This window comes from Beta vulgaris, chromosome 3, assembly GCF_026745355.1.
Source record: "Beta vulgaris subsp. vulgaris cultivar EL10 chromosome 3, EL10.2, whole genome shotgun sequence".
NCBI classification, from domain to species: Eukaryota; Viridiplantae; Streptophyta; class Magnoliopsida; order Caryophyllales; family Amaranthaceae; genus Beta; species Beta vulgaris.
In genome coordinates, this window is record NC_079204.1 from 43,704,819 (window position 1) to 43,730,170 (window position 25,352).

Genomic DNA, 25,352 nt, shown 5'->3' on the forward strand with positions numbered 1-25,352 from the left:
ATGAATATTAATCAGCGTGATTTACTGTTTTTGAGGAAATACGTGGTTCCTAATATATTAATTCGATAAGTGTATCATAGCATCGAGATCATAGTCACTTATCATCCATTGCAAGAGACCGTGCTTTTGTGCCCATTTCTATATTCTTCTCCAAGAAAGATACCAATGTTTGAACTTTGAAGACAAGTATCGGATTCGATTGTACGGAATTGTACCCATGCATATGGTGCAATCACACACTTCTTAATGGAAAGTCGAGAGATCTTTTAAAAGAATTTGATGTATTACTAAAATTGGAACCAAGTAAAAACATGGTAATCATTGATGAGCATATTTTAATGGAAAGTCGAGAGATCTTTTAAAATGAAAATAACTATATGCTTCGCTATTTTAATTACGAACATATGAATGTGTTATATTCCAAATTTAAGATAATAATAGTTTGTAACTGACTAACTGGATGGTCCAAATATTTGAATGATCTTTATTAGAAACTTGTTGCATATCCTTATAAAACTTTTGGTAAAATTTACGAAATTAACTTTTCAAAATACCCCCACCTCCTTGAGAAATAATAAAAACTTATGTCATTTAAAATTACAAAAGTGGCAAGGCAACCAAATAATGCAGGTTGCACCAAGAATGTCTTAATCTATTGGTTAAGATTGAGGTGTTGTGAACGATAAGTCACAAGTTCGAATTCCCGCTCCCTTTCTTTGTACTTTGTATAAAGGAATATTTATATATATATTTACTTACTACTCTTTTCGTTTTATTTAATTATTACACTTTATTTTGGGGGAAAAATAAGGAAATTTTGCAAAAAAGTAGAACTAAAGATATTTGGTTATTCTGGGAAATGTGGAAGAAGTCTTAAAATATTGTAGGAGTGATAAAATTAGGGTAGTTGTGAAGATTTGTGTTGGATTATTAAAATGTGCGGTGTGATACATATAAGTTAGAAAAGTGCAAAAAGTTGATGTGATATGATATCATATAAGGAAAAAATTGAAAGTGAAAAAACAGATGAAAAAGAAAAGCCTAACAATAAAAAAAAACAGAGGTAGTATTATCGTATTGGCCCTACCCGAAATGTCATGTAAGTGAGAAATCGGTTGTCTATAAATATAATTTATGTGCATTAAGTTTGAGTTGCATCATTTCCTTCCAAGTCTCTCTTCCAAATTCCAGTCTCCCAATCATGAAACATCATATCCTGGATGTTGATGATCCTAATTTTCATATCCGAACAAAATTAAACGAGGCCCTTTCCCACCCAAAAAAAGAAGATCCCAATATACGTCGCGAAAAAAATGAGATACTCAAAGATATTTGCAAAACAATTGATGTAGGTCCATTAATTAGCTGCAACATACACAATTGCAGTGTGCTTCATTTGGCATGTTACTTTCAAAACTTTGACTTAGCAACTGATCTCCTTAATAGCATGGATGAGTCTACTCTCGCCTTGTTATGGGATACAAGAAATGCTTGGGGATCCACCGTGCTCCACGACGCCGCCACCTCGAAACACCCGAAAGGACTTGAATTCGTGAAGCTGTTGTTGCAGAAAGTACCATACTTGCTACTACAACATGATAACATGGGTGAATCTGCTGTGTTCCAGGCAATCCGCTATGGTAAGAGAAATGTTTATTGTTTCCTTGTCGATGAGATTAGTAAGTTATGTGAAACTTATCCGGCGTATAACTACCTCCACTACCTTCAAAGAGAGGATCATCTTAACGCTCTTCACTTGGCCATCCTCACAAGACGATTTGGTGAGTTTATTACTAGTAGTTAATTAGATTGATATACGTACATTTGATTAGCTTCAAATCAACAACAGTAATGATATTCGATCATTATATATAGATATAGTGGGCAGATTAAATACAAAATTTCTTTTAAAATAAGAAGGATGACGGATGTGCATTTTTTTTAAAACTTGCACTTTGTTTGGTATTTTTGTAAGTAAAGGAATGGAAGAGAAAGGAAAAGAAAGGAAAAGAAGAGAAAATAAGGTAGTTGTAATTTCCAATGTTTAGTATAATTGGTGGATTTGAGAGGAATCACATGTTTGGTTGTCATTAGTAAAGGAAGGAAAGAAAGAAAACATATGTAAAAGCTTGTTAGCTTTCTTTCCTATCAAATTCCTCCGATTTTGGGAGGAAAGGAGAGGAATTTGACAGGAAAGGAAAGCAAGGATTTAAGAGTATTATTTTCCTTCCATTTCCTCTCCTTTCCAATCAAATCCTTCTTATTTTCTTTTACCAAACATGAGAAAATTTGTTTTTACCTTTCCTTTCTTTTCCATCCAAATCCTTGCTACCAAACAAAGCTTAATGTGCATATCTTTTGAACTGGATATACAAATTTCAATTTTCAAACTACAAATACATCTCCTTGATAAAAAAAACACATTTAGTTCATCAGTTCATGAAATATACACATATAGTTCAAATAATACTCCCTCCATTTTTTTGGTTGCTACATTTTACCATTTAGACATGTCTCTTTTTAGTTACTACATTTGCTAAATGTTTCTACTTTCAGTATGTGGCACCGACATATTATTTACCTTTATACCCTTTTTTAAAAAAAAATCACACAAAAAGACAACTACTTTACACTAGTGGAAAAATAAGGAAGGGATGCTGTTAAAACGGCCCTAAGGGCTGATGCGTTTTTGGCCAGCAGCCCTTTCCATAGCAGCCCTTCAATAGAAAGGAAGGGCTATGGTTTTATTCCTAAATGCAGCCCTTCGTAGCTAGAAGGGCTGCGTTTTGGGACTAAAACCGCAGCCCTTCTTCAAGTGAAGGGCTGCGATTTTAATCCTAAAACGAAGCCCTTTGAGACCAGAAGGGCTGCGTTTTATAAACCACAACTCTTCTTCAAGTGAAGGGTTGTGGTTTTAATCCTAAACTGCAGTCCTTTGAGTTAAAAAGGGTTGCGTTTTAGGATTAAAACCGCAGCCCTTCGTATTAGATTTTTGTATATATAAAAAAAATTCTGAAGCATACCCTGCACTCCCCACAGCCTTCCCACCCCAGCCAGCACACCACCCCCAGCCTGCCCACCCTAGCTAGCAGCCCACCCCCAGCCTGCCCACACCCTGCAGCCCACCCCAGCCAGCAGCCCACCCCCCACACCTTGCCAGTAGCCCCCTGCCCACCCCCACACCCTGCCAGCAGCCCCTGCCCACCCCAGCCACCCCTACCCACCCCCACACCCAGGCCACCCCTGCACTCCCCTGCCAGCCCTGCCCTGCCATGCCCCCGACTCCCCACCCCCCCCCCCCCGACCCCTGCCCACCCCTGCACTTCCCCCTGCCCTGCCCCCACCCCAGCCCACCCCCTTCACTCCCCTGCACCCCCATCCCCAGCCCACCCTCTACCAACCCCTCCACTCAGCAGCCCCCACCCAAAACCTTCCTTCGACACAAAAAAAAAACTGATCGAATTGCAATAATATATGATAAGTTTTTGAACGTAATAATTAACTTTAAATATATATTTAATAATGTAAAAAGTGTACATAGAATTGATACAAACTAGTAGATGTAGCTAAAATGTATCATAAGCAATTATCGGTAATATGGGACGCCAACTTATCCCAGACTTCATGTAATTCTTCTGTGGTGAAGGCCCTCAAACTTGGTGTGTTATTCATATAAACTTTGCAAAACAACCAAGGAATAAACACATAATATAAAAATTCAATAATTTACCGCAGTTAGTAGTTCTAAAAATGACATATACCTTCCTGAAATTCAATCAAAAACAAATGTAAGTCTAAACCTCTACACACTAGTTATATTATATCTCATATTATCATATTCAAAAAGAAAATAGAGTTAAATGACTCGAGAAATAGGAATTGGACGCGAAAAAGCATAAATAGGCCTAAAATCACATTTATGTTCCCGATATACAGCCAACAACAAATGCAAGCCTAAGAATCTACACAATAGTTACATTATACCTCATATAATCATGTTCAAAATGAAATTAGGGTTAAATGACGGGATAAGTACGATTTGGGAGCGAAAAGGCAAAACTAGGCCTAAAATGACCTTTTCGTTCCCATTATTCAACCTACAACAATTGCAAGCCTCAAAATCTACACAATAGTTACATTATGCCTCATATTATCATGTTCAAAATAAATTTGGGGTTAAATGACTCAATAAATACGATTTGGAAGCATAAAAGTCAAAAATAGGCCTAGACTAACATATACTAATAAGTTACATACCTTTTGAAGATCATCGACGTTAGTGCAACGATTGACGATATCGAACATGTACCTCAGCACGTAATAGCCACATGCAAGTCCATCTTCTTGTTGTGGACACTAAATGTTCACCAAAGGATCGTGGTGGTTGTCGATGCAAAGAATCAAAGTGATAGACTTCGTTACCTATTTAACAATGATTTCAAAGTGCTCATATATCTCTCAAAAGGATAGCACAACCTCAAAAACACTGGACCACACAGCTTAATTTCTCGAACTAGATGGATAATGAGATGGACCATAATGTCAAAGAATGCGGGGAGGGGGGGGGAACATCTCAAATTAGCGTAGAGTTTCAACTACTGTGGCCTGCAAAGAATCGAGAGTCGACGGTTCTAGGTCTTTGCTGCATATTGTATGAAAAAATGAACACGGTTCTGTAATGGTGTGCCTCAATGCTTTGGAAGTATCCCACGAATTGCAATCGGTAAGAATACTTGCATCATGACATGACAATCGTGCGATTTCATACTCGATAACTTCAACTCACCATTTAAGGTAACAAAGCGCTTCATATTCGATGAGTAGCCAGTAGGGACCTTAATGCCATACAATGACTCGCAAAAAATCCGTTTCTCTGCACGCGACATCGTGTAGCAAGCTGGTGGCAAATAATTCTTCTCCAATCCTCCACCTTTTTTACTTTTCTGAGTTTCATCATCAACCCTTTCCTCCCTTTTTCTTCTTCCTTCCTCCTTTTCTGAGCCCACAACTCTGGTCGAACCCCTTTTTTCCAAGTAAGTCGTGACGCCTAACATCTTTTGTCTTGCCCGGAATATTCATAAGTGTCGCGAGAATAGCTTCACAAACATTCTTCTCTATGTGCATGACATCCAAACAATGTCTGACCTTTAGATCTTTCCAATATGGGAGTTTCCAAAAAATGGACTGTTTTTTCCATAATCCTGTAGGTCATCAACCTCACTAGCAGGTTTACCAAAGACTGTTTCAATGCCCTTCACCTGATTATAAACTTCAGTACCAGTTAATGGTCTATGAGCAACTTCTTCTTCAACCGTCCCATCGAATGCCTTCTTCTTAAACCGATAGGGATGGTCGCGTCTGAGGAGCCTTCGTGTGCGCATATACACATGTTTGCAGCCCTTAAGGTGTGTAGATTTCATGTCATCTAAACAAATCGGGCAAGGTTGTTTTCCTTTAGTCTTATACCAGATAAGTTCCCATAAGCTGGATAATCGTTCATATTACAAAAAAATGGCACGCAGAGTGAACATCTCATTAGCATACGCATCAAATACTAACACTCCTTCGTTCCACATCTTCTGTAAATCTTCAACAAGCGGCTGAAGGTATACATCTATGTCATTTCCAGGTTGTTTGGGCCCCGATATAAGAAGCGACACATCATGTACTTGTGTTTCATGCACAACCAAGGAGGCAAGTTATAAACCACTAAAACTACTGGCCATGTACTATGCTGCGAACTGAGATTGTCAAAAGGGTTCATGTCGTCCGTACATAATCCAAGCCTCAGATTCCTATCCTCGTCACCGAATGCCTTATGCACCTTGTTGATAGTTTTCCACTCAGGCGAATCAGTCGGATGCTTGAGCAGACCGTCTTTCTTCCTACGATTTGCATGCCACCTTAAATTTTTCGCATCTCCTTGAATTGAGAACATGCGCTTAAATCTAGGTATTATGGGTAGATACCACAACACCTTAGCTGGTGGTCCTTCACTACCTCCATCTCCTTCACGCTTCTACCTCCACAATCCACAACGTAGACACTCATGTAAATAACGTTGATACTCACTACAATAAAGCACACAATCGTTAGGACAAGCATGTATCCGCTCGTACTCTAAACCGAAAGGACACATCAGTTTCTTCACATAATAGTACGACTTTGGCAGTTCATTTCCATTATGGAGCATATCAGCTAAAACTTCCAACAACGATGTGAAACTAGAGTCCGCCCAACCAGCTTTCGACTTAATGTTGAACAGTGTTACCACCGCGGAAAGTTTGGTGTACTTTGTACACCTGGATACAACATTTTCAGAGCCTCAGACATAGACTCAAAAATACGAGGTATCTACACGACTGATCTTCAACCTCGTGTATCATCTCGTCTACCCGGTCCCTATCGTCATCTCCAAACTCATCATCCTTCTTTTCTTCACATACATCGTTCATTACTCTAGAGCTTCCTATATACCTCCCCTGCTCACCATGCCAAACCCATACGTGGTATTGAGGCCTAAACCCACGGCGAAAGACATGCTCCCTAACCACATGTATACTACTAACTTGCTCACATTTCACAATCGAACAAGGACAATAAAAGTCGACTGCTCCAGAGGATGTTTGATATTAATGCATTGTACAGAATTCCGAGACCCATTCACAAACTCAATCGATTCACGACTACCATACATCCAAGTACGATCCATCTCATTCAAGAAGACCACCTCTAATAATTAAACACAACCATTCATTATAATGCATCAATCATTATTTAAGTACATACACTCACATATTCAAATCACACACGTATAGAGCAAGCTAAGATAGTGACATGTTCAATTGTATGCATGCAGCCGAAGGTCCTTATCATTCAACCTAACCCATCCTTGGACTCTAATCTCACTAGTGAATATATGCCAACTTTTCAATTTAAGGAAAATCCGGAGCATTTCCTACAGTTCTCCAAGTACACAATGTAGATAATTGTTATCTATATATGTACCAGGAACAATGTAGAGAAACGATAAGCCAAGAATTTCCTCAGAATTGAAAAGAAGACACACTTCACCACCTAAGTGAGATCAAACGTCTAAGAACAGCCCCAAACCGGGGACTATTCAAGACTTACTCCTAATGAGTAAGTCTTGAATGAGTATCTATGCATATGATGATGATTCAAACAACTTGTAGATTTCATAGCTAAATTACATTTCGTTTTCATACAATCTCATATCAAGAAACACAAATAAATCTACCTCCACAAACCTCCCCCGCCTCCGCCAACCCACCCCCTGCCCAACATCCGCAGCCCTTCCCCACCCCCTGTCCAGCCTCCCCAACCCTCCCCCACCCCATGTCAGCCCTCCCCACCCCCTGTCTAGCCTCCCCAACCCTCCCCACCCCCTACCAGCCCTCCCACCCATTGCCAGCCCTCCCCACCCCTGTCTAGCCTCCCAACACCCCCCCCACCCCCTGCCAGCCCTCCCCACCACCTGCCCAGCACCCCTACCCTAACCCACCCTCCCTCAGCCCTCCCCCACCCCAAACAATCACTCTTTGAGCAAATACAAGCACATTTAACAACAAAAAATAGATGTTGATTTCAAATTAAACAAAAATTAGAGGAATGTAAAAGTGAAGAGAGAGTAAGAGGAGATTTACCGCGAAAGAGAGTGAGAGAAGTGATACTCCACAATAAATGCAGTAGTGGAGGAGAGAAGAGAAGGTGGTGCACAAGGTGGTGCAGCTGCGTGGTGGTGGCGCACTGGTGGTGGTTCAATGAGGTGGCGGAGTTATGGTTCGCGCAAAGAAGGTGGTATGGGGATTTCTCGCTCGTAAAATTTTTCTAAGGGAGGGAAAAAGAAATGTGGGTATTGTACAATATGCGCGCAATTCATTAGAATCAAAAAAAAAATGATAGTGAAGGGCTGCGCTTATCCAAAAAACACTACCCTTCATAAAAGAAGGGTTGCGGTTTTTCGGAAAAGCGCAGCCCTTCACTTTCAGGGCTGCGGTTGGCCCAAAAACCGCAGCCCTTCTTACTGTAAGAAGGTTGCGTTTTCTAGTTAACCTCAACCCTTCACTAAAAAGGACTGCGGTTACTAGAAAACGCAACCCTTCTTACAGTAAAAAGGGCTGCGTTTTCTAGTTAGCCGCAACCCTACTGTAAAAGGACTGCGGTTTTCTTTAAAACCGCAGCCCTTCATGAAAGAAGGGTTGCGTTTTAAAGGAAAAGCAGCCCTTCCTTTTTTTTCCCCTAGTTTTATACTCTATTGCTCTACTTTTCAATAGTACCCACATGGTTTGGTCTCTATGGTAAAGTAAATGTAGCAACTAAAAAAAGACGCAAGGAGTTTGCAAAAAGAATTCTTCTCATTTTAAGAATCTTTCATTTGATCCTAAATCTATATGTTTACATATATATTTACATAGTATATATATGATATATACTTCCTTCGAAAAATTGTTTTAACTGTGATTGATTGCAAAGCTGTAAACTTATGATGTTCGTACAGATATGGCGCTTGATATAGCTAGCAGATATCCTGATCTATGTGATAAACCAACTAAGCAACAAACGACTGCCCTTCAAATGCTATCAATCAGTCCAAAAGCGCTCAAAAGTGGAGTTAAATTAGGATGTCTAGCGGAATTTGTCTACAATAGTATGTAAAACTTTTCCGCGTGCCTTATCGACTTATCGTACTTTTATTTCCAGCTTTTAGTATTTTGGCAAGATAAAAAACAGAATTATCCAAACCTGATAAAGTAGTTTCCAGATGTTTGCTGTAAGTTATCAATTTCTTTTAAGAAGAAAAACGTTTTGTCAGTTGTCTCAACTGGTGAAGAAGAACAAGGCACGCATGGAGAAGTTGGCGTAATGAAGAAAGCTGTGGGAATCATAGTAAATAGCAGCTGTAAGTAAAACATAATTATCAGCAACTATAACTGCAAAATCTATATACTTAATCTTATCGAATAATCTTTTGTAATATTACTTTATTGTCTAATTGTCTTAATTAGGCTGCGAATTTCCGATGATAGAAAAGGTTAGAGAGATGAAGAGAGGAAATGATGATGCGTTAAAACTTGCCAGGATTCTGATTCAAAGAGATACATCTTGGCAGCACACATACTTGCCCCGTGCTAGTATAACGCCTATTACTAATCCTCATAACAGCGTGCAACCTCTAAACTCTGTACAAACATCAATTGATATATCAGATGATCACTGCTGGGGTGAAACTCCATTGCTTATGGCAGCTAGGACCGGCTGTATCGAGGTTGTTAGATTGATATTGGAGAAGTACCCAGAGGCAGTGGACCACTTAAATGAGAATCAAGAAAATGTATTACATGTTGCAGTCAAAAATCGAAACATGGAAGTTTTTGATCTTGTTAGAGAAAAAAGACCTTCAACTTCAAGGGGACTAATAAGAGCTGTAAATAAACAAGATAACTCCATACTCCACTTGGTTAGTTGCAAGCCAGCTGATTTAGGGGAATTTGCTGATGATAGAGAGATGAAAAGTCCGGCTGTGCAGTTGTCTGAGGATTTGGCATTACTGGAGGTATGCATTGTCAACTTAATGTACTATTTTTTATTTTGTTTGGTAAAGAGAAGTACTCTGACAAACCTCAACCCTCGTACCGTTCCTTGGTCCAGTATATGCAGGACAGATATTCAGGAATAGAGGATCTACTCCCAAGCACCACATTGCTTGGTTTCATTCATTGACGTCGTGTTTAGGGCGAATCACATAACTTATATTACCTGAGATAGTATTTGTTTTCGTTTTGAGTCGATATTGGTGGCCAAATAGAGTTGAACAAATGAACTATAATGATGTTTTATTTGTGTGGTAGAGAATGCATGTTAAATATTCTAAACAATTAATGTGTGGGGTTTACTAATATATGTCTATGTATTTATGCAGAATTTGGAAGACATATGTCCAGAATTCCTACAGAATCACCGAAATGATCAAAAATTGACAGGTCGAGAATTGTTTGCCAAGACAAACGCTAAACTTCATGAGGAAGCCAAGACATGGCTGAAGAGCACTGCAGAAAATTGTACAGTGGTAATAATTCTGATGATTACAGTTGCCTTTGCTGCTGCATATACAGTACCAGGTGGTCCAGATGACAAAACAGGTCTCCCTATTCTCCTTGGGAAACCTTTATTCATACTTTTCACTGTGACGGATGTTCTTTCACTCGGATTTGGATTAACCGCGGTGGTTGTCTTTCTTACCATACTCACATCGCCTTATCGAATGAAAGATTTCCGAAGATCTCTTCCACAAAAGCTGTTGTTGGGTTTTACACTTCTCTTCTTTTCGGTGTCAATGATGATGATTGCTTTCGCAGCAACTATTGTTCTCACCATTAATGCCAGGCAGAGATGGACCAAGATTGCACTCTATATAGTTGCTGTGTTCCCTGTCGTAATATTCATGCTATCCTATATCCCTTTCTATAAGGAACTTATCACCGTTTTAAGCTATTGGCTTAAGAAGATTCATAGCTCTCTTCCTAGGCTTTCTTGCCGCGCATCAGAGCATGCGGATCGTATTTCATCGAAGAGTCACTGACTTTGTTCCTCAATCGGTTTCAAAAGATACATAGTGGATCCAACTCAACAATAACAAATATCATTTTAATTTATCTATCTCTATAAGGTATATGTAGCATTCTTTACAGTTTCTGTAGTGTGGTCTCACATCAATTATTTCGTGATTCTTTATAGCATGCTTCTTGTTGTGATTTGTCTTTTATTATTCAATATTGTATAATATGTCACAAAAATGTGAAGCATGCTTTTTTTTTCCATCTTTGGCTGTAAATCTTAAAGCTTACTTTATCAATAATGTGTATAAACAGTTGTATTATAATAAAAAGTTAAAAGTTGCGTGATTCTACATCTAGAGAAAGCTACACTAAAGACGAAGTTTATGTTCTGGAAGTTGAGATACATCATTTGAAAGTTTGGGTTGGTTGTACTTCTATGTATAACCTAGTGTATTGTAAGAAAGCTCGCAAAGTGGCGGGTTGGTAGGTGTTTCTGTCTAGATTTTGAGGATTGTGGATGTGTGCTGAGTCGGAGTAAATCCCAATAACGTTAGTCTCAATTAATTTATTATACACCGGAAAACTGAAAGATAAAGTTAGACCACTCCAGGGGGTTGTTCCGGGATTGCCTCTCCGACGCTCAAGTCAGTTGAGGTAGATAGAAAAGTCTAGAGAGAGATGCTCTTGTTTGTTAAGTGAGCATTGGATACATGTTCATTGATGAGATTGGTGATATTTATATTATTGTTAATTCCCAGACATGCAATATTTATGGAATGGGCTTTCCTTGGGATCAATGGTTATGTTGCATTTTCAAGCAATTAGCCTTCCAGCCCCATCTATGGATCCCTAGACACCCGAAAGCTCGGTCAACTCCTAGGTGGGACCCATTGTGCAACCTATCTAGTAACTTATGATAATGTGGCAGAGTTATTAGGCTTGCCTTTTATTGATCCCAAACAATCAGACCCACGTCGTGGAGGTAGGAATATTGCGGTCTGACCCAATGACGTGCATCTGTGGCGAAATTAGGTAGTCCTAGGTGGCGAAATTAGGACTACCCAATCCAAGGGTCAATGGTTCGCCGACTAGCAGGCCACCCAGGCTTGTGAGAACTATAACGCCGAGGTGGGTCACAAGGCTCACAAGATGGGCGAGGATGAAGCCCTCGAGCGGCTCAGAGGGGTGTTGGAGGAGTCTTATCCTTCCATGGCCTAGAATGATATTTGGTCTAATTACGAGGAGGCTTACGAGGATGAGGCGGTTGAGATCCTGGCAAAAATGGGCCTGGATGAGGAGGATGATGAGGAGAGGAAGACGAAGAGGATGCAAGGTGGCATACAAGTATACAACTGAAATAAAGAAGTTTGAGGTAAAGAATTTTAACACTTTTGATAAATTATTATTTATGTTTAATTATGAAGTCAACTTCATATTTATTTGGACTCTTATTAACAATTATTTTCACTCTTACATTATAAAATTAATGTCGCGGAGGAAAAATTGGTTAAACGGCAAACCAAACCGCACCAAACCGTTTTTGCACGATTCGGTTTGGGTTGGTTTGGGCGGCAAAAGTACGATACGCGCGGTTTGGGTTGGAAAAGTGTCAAATCGTATATTTGCGGTTTGGGTTGGGTTACATCCCAAACCGCACCAACCAAGACCGCGAATACCCCTATCTTCAAGTACCCGAGAAATCGGTTATGATTTCGGCAGGCAGTTCTTGGAACCAGTTTAGAGTGAGCCCCTTCAATGTTGTAGGGAAGAAGCGGCACCAGGTAGCCTCGCATCTGGTCTGAACGCTCATCTGAGCTTTATATGTGGTCATGTCATCATCCGGGTCGGTTAGGCCCGGAAATGGTTCAATGGTTGACGTTTTGATTTTTCCTTGACTAGGTGCTTCCAGGATTTCTTGGCTAAATGAGACCATGAATTTAAGGGCACCGTTGTTAATTCGAGGGGGGCTAGATTGAGCCGAGTCCCCGTGCCCCTCCTGCTGAGCGGCTTTTTTGTTCAAAATTTATCTGGCAAGTACCCCTTGCTGAGATATTTTCGATTGAGGAAATGTCAATCGTCCTCAGGCTTACATCTGACATCACCTCTAGGTGATTTGAAGACATGGTTTTCTTCCCCATGCTGAGAGGATCTCCCCCTAGACGGGTGACGCCCATCTTCTCCCTACCTAAATCTCTACCGATCATTTTGGTTATGTTCCCTTGCTCTAGATCGTTGTCGGGTAGGCTGACCATGGACAGAGCAGGGGTTGTGTTCCTCCCTTAGAGAAGGTACCAAGGCTTGCTCCCTAGGATTGGGCTGAGCATGTCCTTAATGTAAGGTTGCTACCATATCTATTATATTGTGTTGCAAGGTCTGTTGAAGCTGAGTAGATATCAGGGTGATATTTGCTGCGAACAAGGCTTGGGGGTCGACTTGTTGAAATTGTTATGAGGAAGCAGGCCAATTCTCATTAGATTGCACTTCATTGGGATTGATAGTCTTAACTGTCGGGGTCCGATGGGGGGAGGTGAAGTTGCTTGTTTGGACCTCCGATGGTGAAAGGGTGAGGGCGCCCGTTCGAACTTTTGAGCATGTGCTAAAGGCTGGGGTCTAGAGCGAGTGTTCTTGGTTGGGGTCATTGCTAGTTCGGACCTCCAATGGTGAAAGAGTGAGGGCGCCCGTTCGAAACTCTGAGCCTATGCCAAAAGCTGGGGACTGGAGCGAGTGTTCTTGGTTGGGGCCATTGCTGAGTAAAAATGACATGAATCTTGTTGAGTGGTAGCTAAGTAACTTTGTTTTTAACTTCCCCTTAGGCGGCGCCAAACTATTTCTGTCTAAATATTGAGGATTGTTTATGCGTGCTGAGTCGGAGTAAGTCCCAAGAAAGTTCGGCTGAATTAGTTGACCGTACAATGGAAACCTGAAAGACAAAGTTAGACTACCCTGTGGGTTGTTGTGGGATCACCCCTACAATGCTCAAGTTAATTGAGGTAGAGAGAGAAAGTCTAAAGAGAGAGGCTTTAGTTTATTAGGTGAGAATTGAATATTTGTTCACTGATGAGACTGGTGATATCTATAGTCTTGTGAATTCGCATATAGGCAACATTGATAGGATTGGCTTTCCTTGGGATCGATGGTTATGTTGCCTTTTCAGACAATTAGCCTTTCCATCCCATCTATAAATCCCTAGCCACCCTGGAGCTAGGTCAATTCTCAAGTGGGACCCATTGTGCCTGTTTGGTAACTTATGATGATGTGGCAGAGATATAGGGGTGTCCCTTTATTGAGCTCAAACAGTGAGCACCAATCGAATGTAGCAAAAAACAAAAGTAGTAAATAGAGGTGGCAAACGGGTCATACGATTCCGGATATTACAGGTCAGGTCATAATCGATTCAACTTTGTTTTCAAGACGGCTCCATTCAAGGTACAGCTTCATAAAATTTCGGACCATATCGGATCGGGTCAATCAGCTTTCTAATCTAGCAAATAAATGAAACACATGTAAGAGTAAGTGAAGTAATTAATGGGCAGTGGCTAACTCATATATAGTATTTCATGACAATTTTTTCTCAAATTTGGTTTAAAAGTAACTAATATGACTACATGACATGGCCACTGTAAATCTGGAATGATGGAATGAGATATTATCGGGCCAATTTCGAATCGGGTCTAATTCACTTTCAGGTCGAGGTTGGGTTATTTCGGGTTCATGTTCTATTTCGGATCATTACTTTCGGGTGAAAACTGGTCTCAGATCTGGTCGACAGGTACGGGTCTATTTTGCTTGCTTTAGTAGTAAGTTAGTAACCACTCTTCTTCCCTATTAGAGAGTATTTAGTTGGGGAATTGGTCAGAAAACATAATTCAGAAAGAACTAATTTGTCATTTTCCTTTGTTTGATATTAGAGGAAAGGAAATAGTTTATCCACATGGTGGAAATTTTCATGAAGGTAAAATCTCCAAAATATCTTATAATTTTTTTGGAATCACATACAAATGCTTCTATAATATACTACTATTCCCAATCTTCTTGATAATTTAGGACTGCAAGATTGGAAATAGATAGCAATCATAAATATATCGGTGGTAGGATGTGCAGCAATAGCAGCTATAGGACTATAAAATTGAAAAGTCAAATCAGGTTTGAGCTCCTACAGAGGTGATCATGGGGAAAAAGAGTTTCAGAATGAATTTTCTTTTATATATTTAAGTGAGATTCAAAAAATTGCCAATATGAACGATACTTAACTTGTTGAAATCGAAATACTAATTAGGTACTAGGTTTTATGTGAATCGCAAAATATTCATGTTACCACACTTCACCTTTAAATTAAGAAGCGAAAGGAAGGAACAAAGCAAGTGGGTAACACGAATTCTTCATCCTCAAAGTCCTTTGTCCTTCCCATGATCATTATTTCAACAAATAAGTATGAGGGAAGGACTTTTGCCCAAAAGAAAGTGGCCCGAATGAGCCAAGGTGTCGAACAACACCCAATTATAAGGCCAGTTTTTGTGCCCAAATTCGGAAAAATCACTCCAAGCTAAGCAAGCTTTGCATGAATATAAACATTCTCAAATACCGAATTTTTTGCCCAAAATTATGACCAAATACTTGTGCCAAACCAGGTTATTTTTCCAGCGCAGAGAGTTGATCACCTCTACTCTTACGTAAATTTGCAATAGTAAGTCTAAGTAGGGGGTGTTCATAAAAAATCAAAACCAAAAAATCGTACCGAAAAACCAGTCTAAATGGGTGGTAATCGTACCGATAAAAAAAAGGTTTAACGGTACAGTTACCTAAAAGATAAAAATAATGGTCAAACGTTACGGTTATATTGTTTGAGTGAACGGTTAACGAATAACCAAAATATTTGTTTGTCTATCTCATTATTGTGAAACATTTTCTGACAATTACATTCATTTTAATATTTACTACAACGTAACAACAATTAGAAGAAGTATGTGATTATTTGAAAATGTTAGTACTAATATAAACACTATAATTAGGAAATGGATTGAATTATCAGTGTTAGCTATGTTTTCCAATGGATTTATTATCTACTTTATAATGCATTTCATATTAGAATATATATAATACTAAATTATATACAAAAAAAATATATATGTATATTAAGTAAAATATAATAGTATAACTTGAATAACATTTAACGGTAAACCGAAAAACCATACCGAAATATCGTTTCGAGACGATTAACCACCCATAAACACTCCTAGGTCTAAGCCCCAAGAACGCCTTTGATCTTACAAAAACTAACATTATGAATTATCAACAAAGAGAACCTTAGAATGACATTATACCCCCTAATTAGATTTTTACCAACACTTGGCCAACGCACTTTCGTGAAGAAACTTCAGTAAGAAAGATAAACAGAACTGCACCACAATGTCTCAAAGCCACCAATCCTCGAAACACAAGGGACTTCAAGATTCTTGACTTGTAACAGCTCCCAGAAAATTCTATTACAGATAAAGAATCCATAAAAAAACGACTATTGGTCAGAAGCAAATACATTTTATTTAATATTTTACGATGTCCATCCCTCCTATTCATCGTCCCCCTTCCCCATCCCCGTCTTCCCCTTCCCTGGTTGTCCATCCCCTCCCCTGTTCGTCAACCACTTTTCCCCCTCCCCTATTCGTTTTTCTTTAGTGTCGTTTCCTATACCATCCACAGCGTCGTGTTGTTCCGCGTGTTGACGATTCTCCTTCCCCTGTTCGTTTTTCTTTAGTGTTGTTTCCTCCTCCGTCTCCGGCGTCGTGTTGGTCCGCACGTTGAGTCATTCCCCTCCCCTGGTAGCGTCGTGTCTCCCCTCTCCCTGGTAGCGTCGTGTCTCCCTTTCCCCTGGACCAGTTTATGTTTGAGTTTGCTAAGTTAAGGAGTGGTGTTATGAATATATTGTTGGTTTTTTTTACTTTGTTTAATGTATGTTTCTTCCAGTTTCAATATCCCTTGTCTTTTTGTTTATGGGTGTGCTTGGGTGTTCGTTAGTAGTAATCAGTGGGTAGTGCAAGGTTCTTGTTTTCCTATGACAAAGAAAGATTTAGGAAACTTGTTAAATAGAGTCAATGATCCTGGAGTTGGTCATGGGGTTTATGTTGCTTTAGGAATTCGAGTGTTGGTTAAGATGAGAGTAGGTTCTCAATTCATATATGTTGTATGTCGTTCTTCTAGGTTTGGGATTGTGAGGTTGGATCTTCGGATCCATAAGTGGGCGAAGTTCATCAATCTAACTCGCCTCAATTTCTCGTGATGGCTTCAGGTGTTATCACACCTAAAAAATGTATCTTTAGGAGGTCCTCCAATTGGATTTGGAGCAAGTTTCAACCTCCACATCTTTCGAGTTTCAATCTAATGAGACTTAACTTCGGGCACCCTCGCAACAGGATCAAATGTCAGCAAAGGAAGTGACTTCATTGTTAGCTAATTCAATAGAATCCCATGAGGATGTTTCTTTTCAAGGACCTAAGGATTTAGTGCCTAGTGGACATTGGGGTCTACTAGATGTAGTGCGGCAGTCTCTCTTTGAAGATTGTTAGAGTTTCACATGACAACGGGCTCCCTCTCATATCAGGTATTTTTCATCAAGACATATAACTCACCCTCACCCGTCATCGCTCAAGACATACTGCTTTTAGACTAGACACGTAATAGTTAGTTTTTTCTTCATAAAGTATGTAAGAGAAAATAAAGCTCTTGTTATTATTAATTTGTTTTTGTTTGTTGTATTAGCATTAAGCTGTCCTCCAACTTTTAATTAATGCAAATTTTTTCGATGTGAAAAAAAAAATTAATTTACGATGTCACAGCACTCCACAATTGGTAAAACGTTTTGCACTAATTAAAGAAGTCAAAATCACGGTAAACAAAATCAAGCTTTAAACCGTTCACCTTCCTACATTATTAAGTATTTTTTTTTTTTTTGACGGATACATTATTAAGTATTATTTAAGCAAGATGTGCAGAATTCATTTCAATTCTGCTATAAGACTCGACATTCAAAAGACAAACTTATATTGATGTTGTCAGCTAATCCAAATTCCACATCGTTTATTCAAAATTCATATAGTCCATCAAATAACTACGAAAGCTTACCTTGGTACACTTGATAATGCTACAATTTTAATTAATGCAAATTTCTCGATGTCAAAAAAATATGAAGAGCATAACTCCAAACTGGTGAAGCAGCCAAAACCTCGAGGCATGTCTGCAGTCCCCTGGAGACACAACCAGGCTAGTGTAGCAACCTAGATCAACCAGCCACACCAGAGCTCGTGTATAGGGCTGGCAATGATGCGAGTCGAGCTCGAGTTTGACTAAACTCGACTCGAACTCGAAAACTCATACTCAAACTCGACTCGACTCGAAAACTCGCGAGTTTCAAATTTTCAAGCTCGAACTCGAACTCGAAACCTAAACTCGAACTCGAGCTCGAGCTCGAACTCGTTTCAAGCTCGAGCTCGAACTCGTTTCAAGCTCGAGCTCGAACTCGTTTCAAGCTCGAGCTCGAACTCGTTTCAAGCTCGAACTCGAACTCGTTTCAAGCTCGAACTCGAACTCGTTTCAAGCTCGAATTCGAACCCGTTTCAAGCTCGAACTCGAACTCGTTTCAAACTTTTTGGTAATTTGATATAGTTCTATTTTTGTAGAAGAAATTCTTTACTTTGCTCTTTGGTCATTTTATACACTTTTTTTTTCATTTTTTTAAAAAGAAAAGTACAAGTATTTTTATAGGAAAAAATAAAGTTAAAATTTCTTAAAAAAAGTAAAAGTATATATATAAAATTTTATCGAGTATCTCACGAGTTTCTCGAGTCGAGTATTGAGTTGCTCGACTCGACTCGTTAACCTGTCGAGTCGAGTTCGAGCTCGAGTCGAGCTCACTCGAGTCGAGCTTTGACCGAGCTTTGACCGAGCCGAGTTCGAGTACCTCACGAGCTGTCTCAACTCATTGCCAGCCCTACTCGTGTAGACAGCAGTTACCAACAGACTAAACCCCTACAGAAACGCTAAAATGCACATCTCAACAAAGAGACCTACAAGCTTTGACACTAGCAAACCAATACTAAGCAGCCAACTATGCTCTCAACAGACACCTTCAAACCCGGAGTCCAGGAGACAAACTTATCAACTACTAGCATAAAAACTTAAAAAACAAGTGTGATCAAAATACAGTTGTTTAAATACCCCTAATAGGTCTACACTTCAAAAGCATGTAGATCAATATCAACCAGCAGCACTTTATATAAAACAATGTACAACTATCAGAAAAGCAGTAATGCCATTCTTGATAAAAACAAACCCGCAGAACCAACCAGACCATATCTGATTTTCCAACTTTGATCAATAGATGAAAAGCACATAGGAGAGACAAGAAGCACAGAGCTTCAGCTCAAAATAACCAAAGCAAATAGACACTATTCAACAATGATACAGAATGTAAGCCCTATTAAAGCAATAAGGTGAAACAGAGGGGAGGTGGGTTAAAAAGGAGAATTAAATAGAAGATATAACAGTTCCTAAAAAGTATTAAACTTGGGCAGTGCCTTCTGTGAACTTGGGATCTTCACATCTGTATTTACCATCAGGTCCAATTCCAAATCCCTTAGGATCTGCAAACACGTTCTCGAGAAGTTGGCTTCGAAGTGGAGCGGGGCTTTGGTCTCCAAAGTCGACAGCATCTTCAACTACTTCGTCTATCTTCTTCTCAATGGTCTTCAGGTCAGATTCGCTGGCCAACTTGTTTTCAATTAAGTACTTCTTCAAAGCTGCTATTGGATCTCTAGAACTATAGCTAGCCTTCTCAGCTGCGATCACAAGTTAATCATGTTGTCAAAATGCAGGGTAATTTTTTAAATTATAACCCAGTCTAAATCACTATGATGGTACTGATGTAATTACTGAAGCTCATGTTAAATAATTTAAACTAACAATTCTAAATAAAATAGTTCCCAAATGAAGGTATCAGATGGCAATATCTCTCCTGCATGTCCTAACAATTTAATATTAAAAAAAAGAGGGCAGTACATACAACGGCACAAGTGAACTATATCTAGATACCGTCTAAAGGACTACTTGGCTACTTGCAAATTGTAGATGAATTACATCTGTCAATCAAGCTGCATACAGGTTTCATCAATAAACGACACTGATGTACAATAACTCAAAAGTTAATAGGGAAAAGGTTAAAAGGAATGCCTTCAACTCAAACGTGGCATCTCAAAGCCTATCATTACCCAGGTTCTTTAGAAGATCCGAAGGCATTCTCAAACTTCCTACTTAATCAAATGCTTGACCGTCAAATAAAATTCATGAAGAGATTTCTTTATTAGAAATGATTCTAGGTTGTCACTGTCACTAAATAACATCTTGATCCATACACACTAAACAAGTAGAATGTATTTTTTTTTTTTTTTTGCATGAATAAGCTCTTAGGCTCAATCAAACAAGGGGGAAATCAAAAGGAAACTATGATTAAAGCCACAAACAGAAGTCTATTCCAACATACTCCATTATACTTCGCTGGGTTTGCTTGAAAAGTAGAAAGGCAACAAGATCAAGATGGAACAGATATAAGGACCCAATGATATAGAAAACAAAACTACTCCACAGCTTGAAATCTCTTGATCTCCAGCAACCAAAAACAGGAAGACTTCTTCAAGATTTAGTAAGTTGAAGGAAAATAGTTCTTGTTTAACTGCAGTCAGAAATGACCTCGAGATCCATAACATTTACACTATTACTCGTTGCAAGTAAAATGAGGACCAGATAAAGATCTACCGGAAATTATAAACTACAATAAAGCAGTGGCCAGTGGTACTGAACACAAAAATAGAAATGTCGTACAGAGCTCTTCAAAGGGCAATCTCTTGTAAGTCATCAAGTACTACCAAAACGACTATAGACATTCTGCTACTAGCCAGACCATAGGCATGGGCAATCCTTAAAGACTATAGCTTTATCACATCAATACCATTCGAGCATAAACATTCATGAATTCTGGCAAGCCTATTGAGACGAAGACATTTCCATTAACAATTAATAGTCCGGAAACACTACAATGAGGAAAACAAATTGAAGAAGCACAATTAGTTAAACTTACCAGGGTCACGAAGCTCATCAGGATCCGCCAAAGAGTGTCCTCTAAATCTGTAAGTTTCACATTCCACCAAGGTAGGACCTTCCCCTCTCCTAGCCCTACCAATCGCCTCCTTTGCCACTTCCCTCACCTTCAAAACGTCCATGCCATCCACATGGACCCCTGGCATCCCAAAAGCAGGTCCCTTTTTCCAAATTGCAGGATCAGAAGTTGCCCTTACATGGGACATCCCTATTGCCCACAAGTTGTTCTCCACTACAAATATAATGGGCAGTTTCCATAATGCAGCCATGTTCAAGCACTCAAAGAACTGCCCATTGTTGCAAGTCCCATCTCCAAAAAATGCCACCGTCACATCATCACAGTTCTCCTTAAGCACCTCTCTCTTATACTTGCTCGTAAATGCAGCTCCCGTGGCAACAGGAATTCCTTCCCCAATAAAGGCAAAACCACCAAGAACATTGTGCTCCTTGGAGAACATGTGCATAGACCCTCCTTGCCCTCGGCAACAACCAGTGGCTTTACCAAAGAGCTCGCTCATCACAGCGCGAGCAGGGACACCCTTACTGAGGGAATGAACGTGATCACGATAAGTACTAACTACAGAATCTGTTTTTGTCAATAACTTGATAAACCCAGAAGATATAGCCTCTTGCCCATTGTATAAATGGACAAATCCAAACATCTTTCCCCTGTAATACATCTGGGCACACATATCCTCAAACACTCTACCCAATATCATGTCCTCATAAACTTCAAGGCCTTCCTCTTTAGTGATCAACTACACACAGAAATAAACCCACAAGCAGAAATAATTAAATATCAAAACTCTTTCTGCATTTCCTATGATTGCAAAGACAACAATTTCACCAAATCAAGTTCAAATTGCTTCTACTAAATGTTCAAACAAAACAAATTCCGATCACTAATTATGAAATATATAACGACATAACATTACAGAGTGTTATGTGGCACCTATCCTTTGATAGGAAAGTCTTTTTCTAATATATTTGTATAGATTTATCTAGTATATAGTTAGTAGTATTAAACATTTTATGCTATATTTAGTTTCCTTAAAGTGATACACACTTGGCATTGCCAAATGTCTAATTTCTGAGTGAATCTATTCGGCTTTATAATCCGACATAATAATTAGAACACTCATGAAAACAAACATGCAAATTAGCTAAATTAAGGTAATTTAGTACCAAACGAAATTGAAATTGCAAGTGGGTATGAGAGAGAAAATACCAGATTTGAAGGAGAAACAGCAGATTTGGGTTTCCTCTCCTTGACAACTTCAGAAACAGCAACCACAGTAGTGGAAACAGATGGGTATTGGCGAGAGGATGAAAAGGGTAATTTTGCAGAAAGTCGGAATTTTTGAACAGATCCCAGAAAAGATGATGTTGGGACAGATTTAAGAGGATCAAAGAGAGGTTTTTCATTGGATATTAAATTCATGGGTTGAATGATTTTGGGGACAGCCATTGCTGAAGACATGATTTTGTAACAAATCTTTGAAGTTTGGGTGATGAAATCAATGCAAGAATGGTTTGAGAAGAGAGAGAAAAATGGAGGAAACAAGAAGAGAAGAGAATTAAAAGGGCGGGGGAGAAAGAGAAGGAATGGAAGCAGGCGAACTGGCGGAGGAAACAAAGCGAGGTTGGGGACCTAATCATAACAAATAAGTTGGGGATGATTTATTTTCTTCACATTACTGTTGCCAATTTTTTCAAAAAGAAATATTAAAAAAATTAGTATAAGCTACGTTCTACCTATGTTATACCTTGTTCTTTTGGCTGAACTGAGATTAATTCAAATTTTAAGAAGAAATTTGCAAAAGTGAGTTAAATTGAATTAAATTAAGGTGAATTGAACTGAATTGGGGTGAACTGAATATAAAAGAGGTACACAAATTCTTGAAAAAGATAACCTCACGTTAGTCATAACGTGAGACCAATTGATGTAATGCTAACACTGCAATTAGTTAAACGCTTGAAGATATTAATTACGTTAGTAAAACTCTCACATGTTCCCTCGATTTATATTTTATATCTCCTCTATCAACCCTCATTTCTCTCTCTTATGCCCCTCTGTTCTACCAACTCTCATTTCTAGCATATGGTCATTTTTTTATCTAATTCTCTCTTTTTTTTTTACTCTCCATTACAGTAAAAGTTCTTGCTATTCAGAACCTAGATCTTTTTTCATTTTCTACTTTTTTTTGTTCTTCTTCCATTTTCTATTCTTGCTTCGTTTTTATAGTTTGTTGTTCTTTTATTTTCTGATTTTAAGGTGGTTATTATTTCATTTTCTATTTTTTTGTGGTGGTTAAGAATTTTTTGCGTAGATATTAAAAGTTTACTTTCGAATGTGTAATGTGATGGTTAAGACATTTACTTTGTTTTAGTGGCTGAAATCAAGTTTCCTGTTTAAGTAAAAATCTGGAGGGCAAACTCTAGTTGTATGAATGTATAGTTGGTATAAGTATCATAGCACTTGTTTTTGTGAATCGAAAAATTAGTTAATACTTTCATATCTTTAGTTACTAATTATTGTGGACTAGTTAATGTTCTTTAGCACTTAGACCCTATTCATGATAAATTGGTTAATATATTTGACAAATTAGTTAATATTTTTGGCAAATTAGTTAAGTATTTTTACCATAATAGTTTAGAGCTAGAAATCTATAAGTAAACTTAAATTATTTTTTTAGTTAACATATCAAATACGTTAGTGTTGTTTTGTAATTAGTTAAGGTCTATTGAGCATTAGTTTTCAATGTAAATCGAAATAATAACTTGTTTATAAATCTAAAATATCAAATACAAAAGATCACCAGAAAAAAAGGAGTTGAATAAGGATTTGATATAACTGAAATTAGAGAAGAAATAGAGAATGATCGATTTATCCATAATACTGAAATTAGGGCCAATAAAATGTGTATAATCTGGTTTTTTTATGATATAACTAATATACTGCAGTGCTTAACTAATTCATCCAGAAGCAATTTCAAACTAGCATATATAATAGGTGCAAGCGCTTAACTGGTCTCACATTAACACTAATGTGAGACCGTCATTAAAAAGGGACTCAAAGAGGTAAACTAAATCGAAATGATGTCCAAAAGAATGGAGTATCTTATTTCATCGAGCATTAAACTATATATTGATATGTTTCATTTTACATTTTATAATACAATAACATTAACAAGACTATTTTAACTATCACAAAAATATATTATCACTTGACTATAGATATGGCTCCAATATAATTTAAAAAAGATTGAAAAAATAAATAAATTGGGGAGAAAGAGAAGGAATGGAAGCAGGAAAACTCGCCGAGGAACCAAAGCGAAGTTGGGACCTAATCAAAAGAAATAAAATTTTCTTTGACATCGAGAAAACGTACATTGATTAATAAGGAAGTACAACCTATTACTAATACACCCACACATAAAACAAAGAAAAAACCTAAAGGAACTTTATGAGTTCTTACATGCCCAAAAAAACAAAAATAAGTAAAATCGATAAAGAGTCGCCTATTAAGCGTGTCGTTGGTCTATGAATGTGCTGGTGTAGTTAAAACTCTGATGACTGATGGATGTGGTAGGCAAAGCAGATGTCGATCACGAACCGAACAACTAACAACCAAAGGCAAGATTCGCATCTCGCCACATAAGTAATCCCAACAAACTTCTGACGTTTGGGATTCTTGACTTGTGACCTGTGAAAGAGTCACGTTCCTAGATGACTCATATCTCTCTCTTGAGAGTATTTCATGTTTCTCCGAAAAGTAAGAGAAACGGGGTATGCTGAAACCCACCAGATGAAATTAGGGTGCCGCCTGCATATTTGAATTTTTCAAGGCAAAGACCATGAAGATCATTGCCAAGCTAAAAGGAGAGCTAAACATGGTCAGCTCTCGAACACACCCCCGGTTTATGACATCGGAAAACACAAAGTCCAACCATGAATAACGAACATCGCCTCGACCATACTCACACTTCTCATCCATTTGATGCACCCGTTCCTTCAACAAACATTTCAAAGAAATTACAAATTATTCTACTACAACAACCTTACACCACCAACCCTTATCTAACTGGCAAACATTTTTTAAAAGTCAGAACCAACAACAAACTATATCTTTAGCAGCTCGGACGAACCAACTTACATCAATTATTGGATGACTAACCATACATACTAAGAAACAAATTGCCATAGCTAGGGGAAGGGGAAAAGGAATCCCAACGAAAAGGGGGAAGGGAATGCCCGAGAAATAGAACTAACCAACAACAGGGGGATGGGGATTCGACGGAAGACTCGAACAGGGAGTGAGGGTAGGCTGCGTAAACAACTCGAACATGGGAGGGGAAAGGGGAGGGGAAGCCCAACGAACTAGCGAAACTAGAGGAAGGGGAGGGGAGGCCCAACGAATAAAAAACAGCGAAGGGGGAGGGGATGCCCGACGAAGGAACATGGAAGGGGTACCTGACTGACGCGACAGGGGAGGGGGGAGGTGGAAGACCCGAAACTGCGGGGACATGATGCTTGACAAGCGCCGATTCACCGGAACCTGCCAACAAAGAAAACACCTAAATCTAGAACCAAACCAGCAAAGGAGCTAGGGGAGGGCTCAATTGCGGG

The 25,352-nt window shown here is 38.8% G+C and overlaps 2 protein-coding genes across 4 annotated transcripts; one reads left to right on the forward strand and one right to left on the reverse strand.

Annotated features, from left to right (window-relative positions):
• Nucleotides 1–593: 593 nt before the first annotated feature.
• On the forward strand, nt 594–10,784 carry LOC104883631 (ankyrin repeat-containing protein ITN1). 3 transcript variants are annotated; one of them, XM_048641531.2, is made up of 5 exons: nt 595–1,640; nt 8,522–8,671; nt 8,837–8,923; nt 9,030–9,577; nt 9,944–10,784. In XM_048641531.2, exons 1-5 carry the CDS (start codon nt 1,202–1,204, stop codon nt 10,601–10,603), a joined length of 1,884 nt encoding a protein of 627 aa, XP_048497488.1. In that variant the 5' UTR covers nt 595–1,201; the 3' UTR covers nt 10,604–10,784. The 3 variants fall into 3 exon arrangements, with proteins under 3 accessions (XP_010666481.2, XP_048497488.1, XP_010666480.2); XM_010668178.4 differs by having other exon boundaries at nt 596–1,781; XM_010668179.4 differs by lacking the exon at nt 8,522–8,671 and having other exon boundaries at nt 594–1,781.
• An 8,143-nt stretch (nt 10,785–18,927) lies between these two features.
• Nucleotides 18,928–22,391, reverse strand: LOC104883630 (pyruvate dehydrogenase E1 component subunit alpha-3, chloroplastic). Its single transcript, XM_010668177.4, has 3 exons — nt 21,952–22,391; nt 20,704–21,481; nt 18,928–19,408 (listed from the first exon to the last, which is right to left on the reverse strand). Exons 1-3 carry the CDS (start codon nt 22,201–22,203, stop codon nt 19,131–19,133), a joined length of 1,308 nt encoding a protein of 435 aa, XP_010666479.1. The 5' UTR covers nt 22,204–22,391; the 3' UTR covers nt 18,928–19,130.
• Nucleotides 22,392–25,352: the final 2,961 nt, after the last annotated feature.

What these genes read in the sequence shown, in the direction of transcription:
- LOC104883630 (XM_010668177.4), bottom strand. Translation starts at nt 22,203, where the DNA reads ATGTCTTCAGCAATGGCTGTCCCCAAAATCATTCAACCCATGAATTTA. An exon ending in CTGTTTCTCCTTCAAATCTG is followed by an intron (nt 21,482 to 21,951) that starts GTATTTTCTCTC and finishes TTCTGTGTGTAG; the next exon opens with TTGATCACTAAAGAGGAAGG. An exon ending in TGATGAGCTTCGTGACCCTG is followed by an intron (nt 19,409 to 20,703) that starts GTAAGTTTAACT and finishes TTGTGATCGCAG; the next exon opens with CTGAGAAGGCTAGCTATAGT.
- LOC104883631 (XM_010668178.4), top strand. Translation starts at nt 1,202, where the DNA reads ATGAAACATCATATCCTGGATGTTGATGATCCTAATTTTCATATCCGA. An exon ending in CATCCTCACAAGACGATTTG is followed by an intron (nt 1,782 to 8,521) that starts GTGAGTTTATTA and finishes ATGTTCGTACAG; the next exon opens with ATATGGCGCTTGATATAGCT. An exon ending in AATCATAGTAAATAGCAGCT is followed by an intron (nt 8,924 to 9,029) that starts GTAAGTAAAACA and finishes TGTCTTAATTAG; the next exon opens with GCTGCGAATTTCCGATGATA.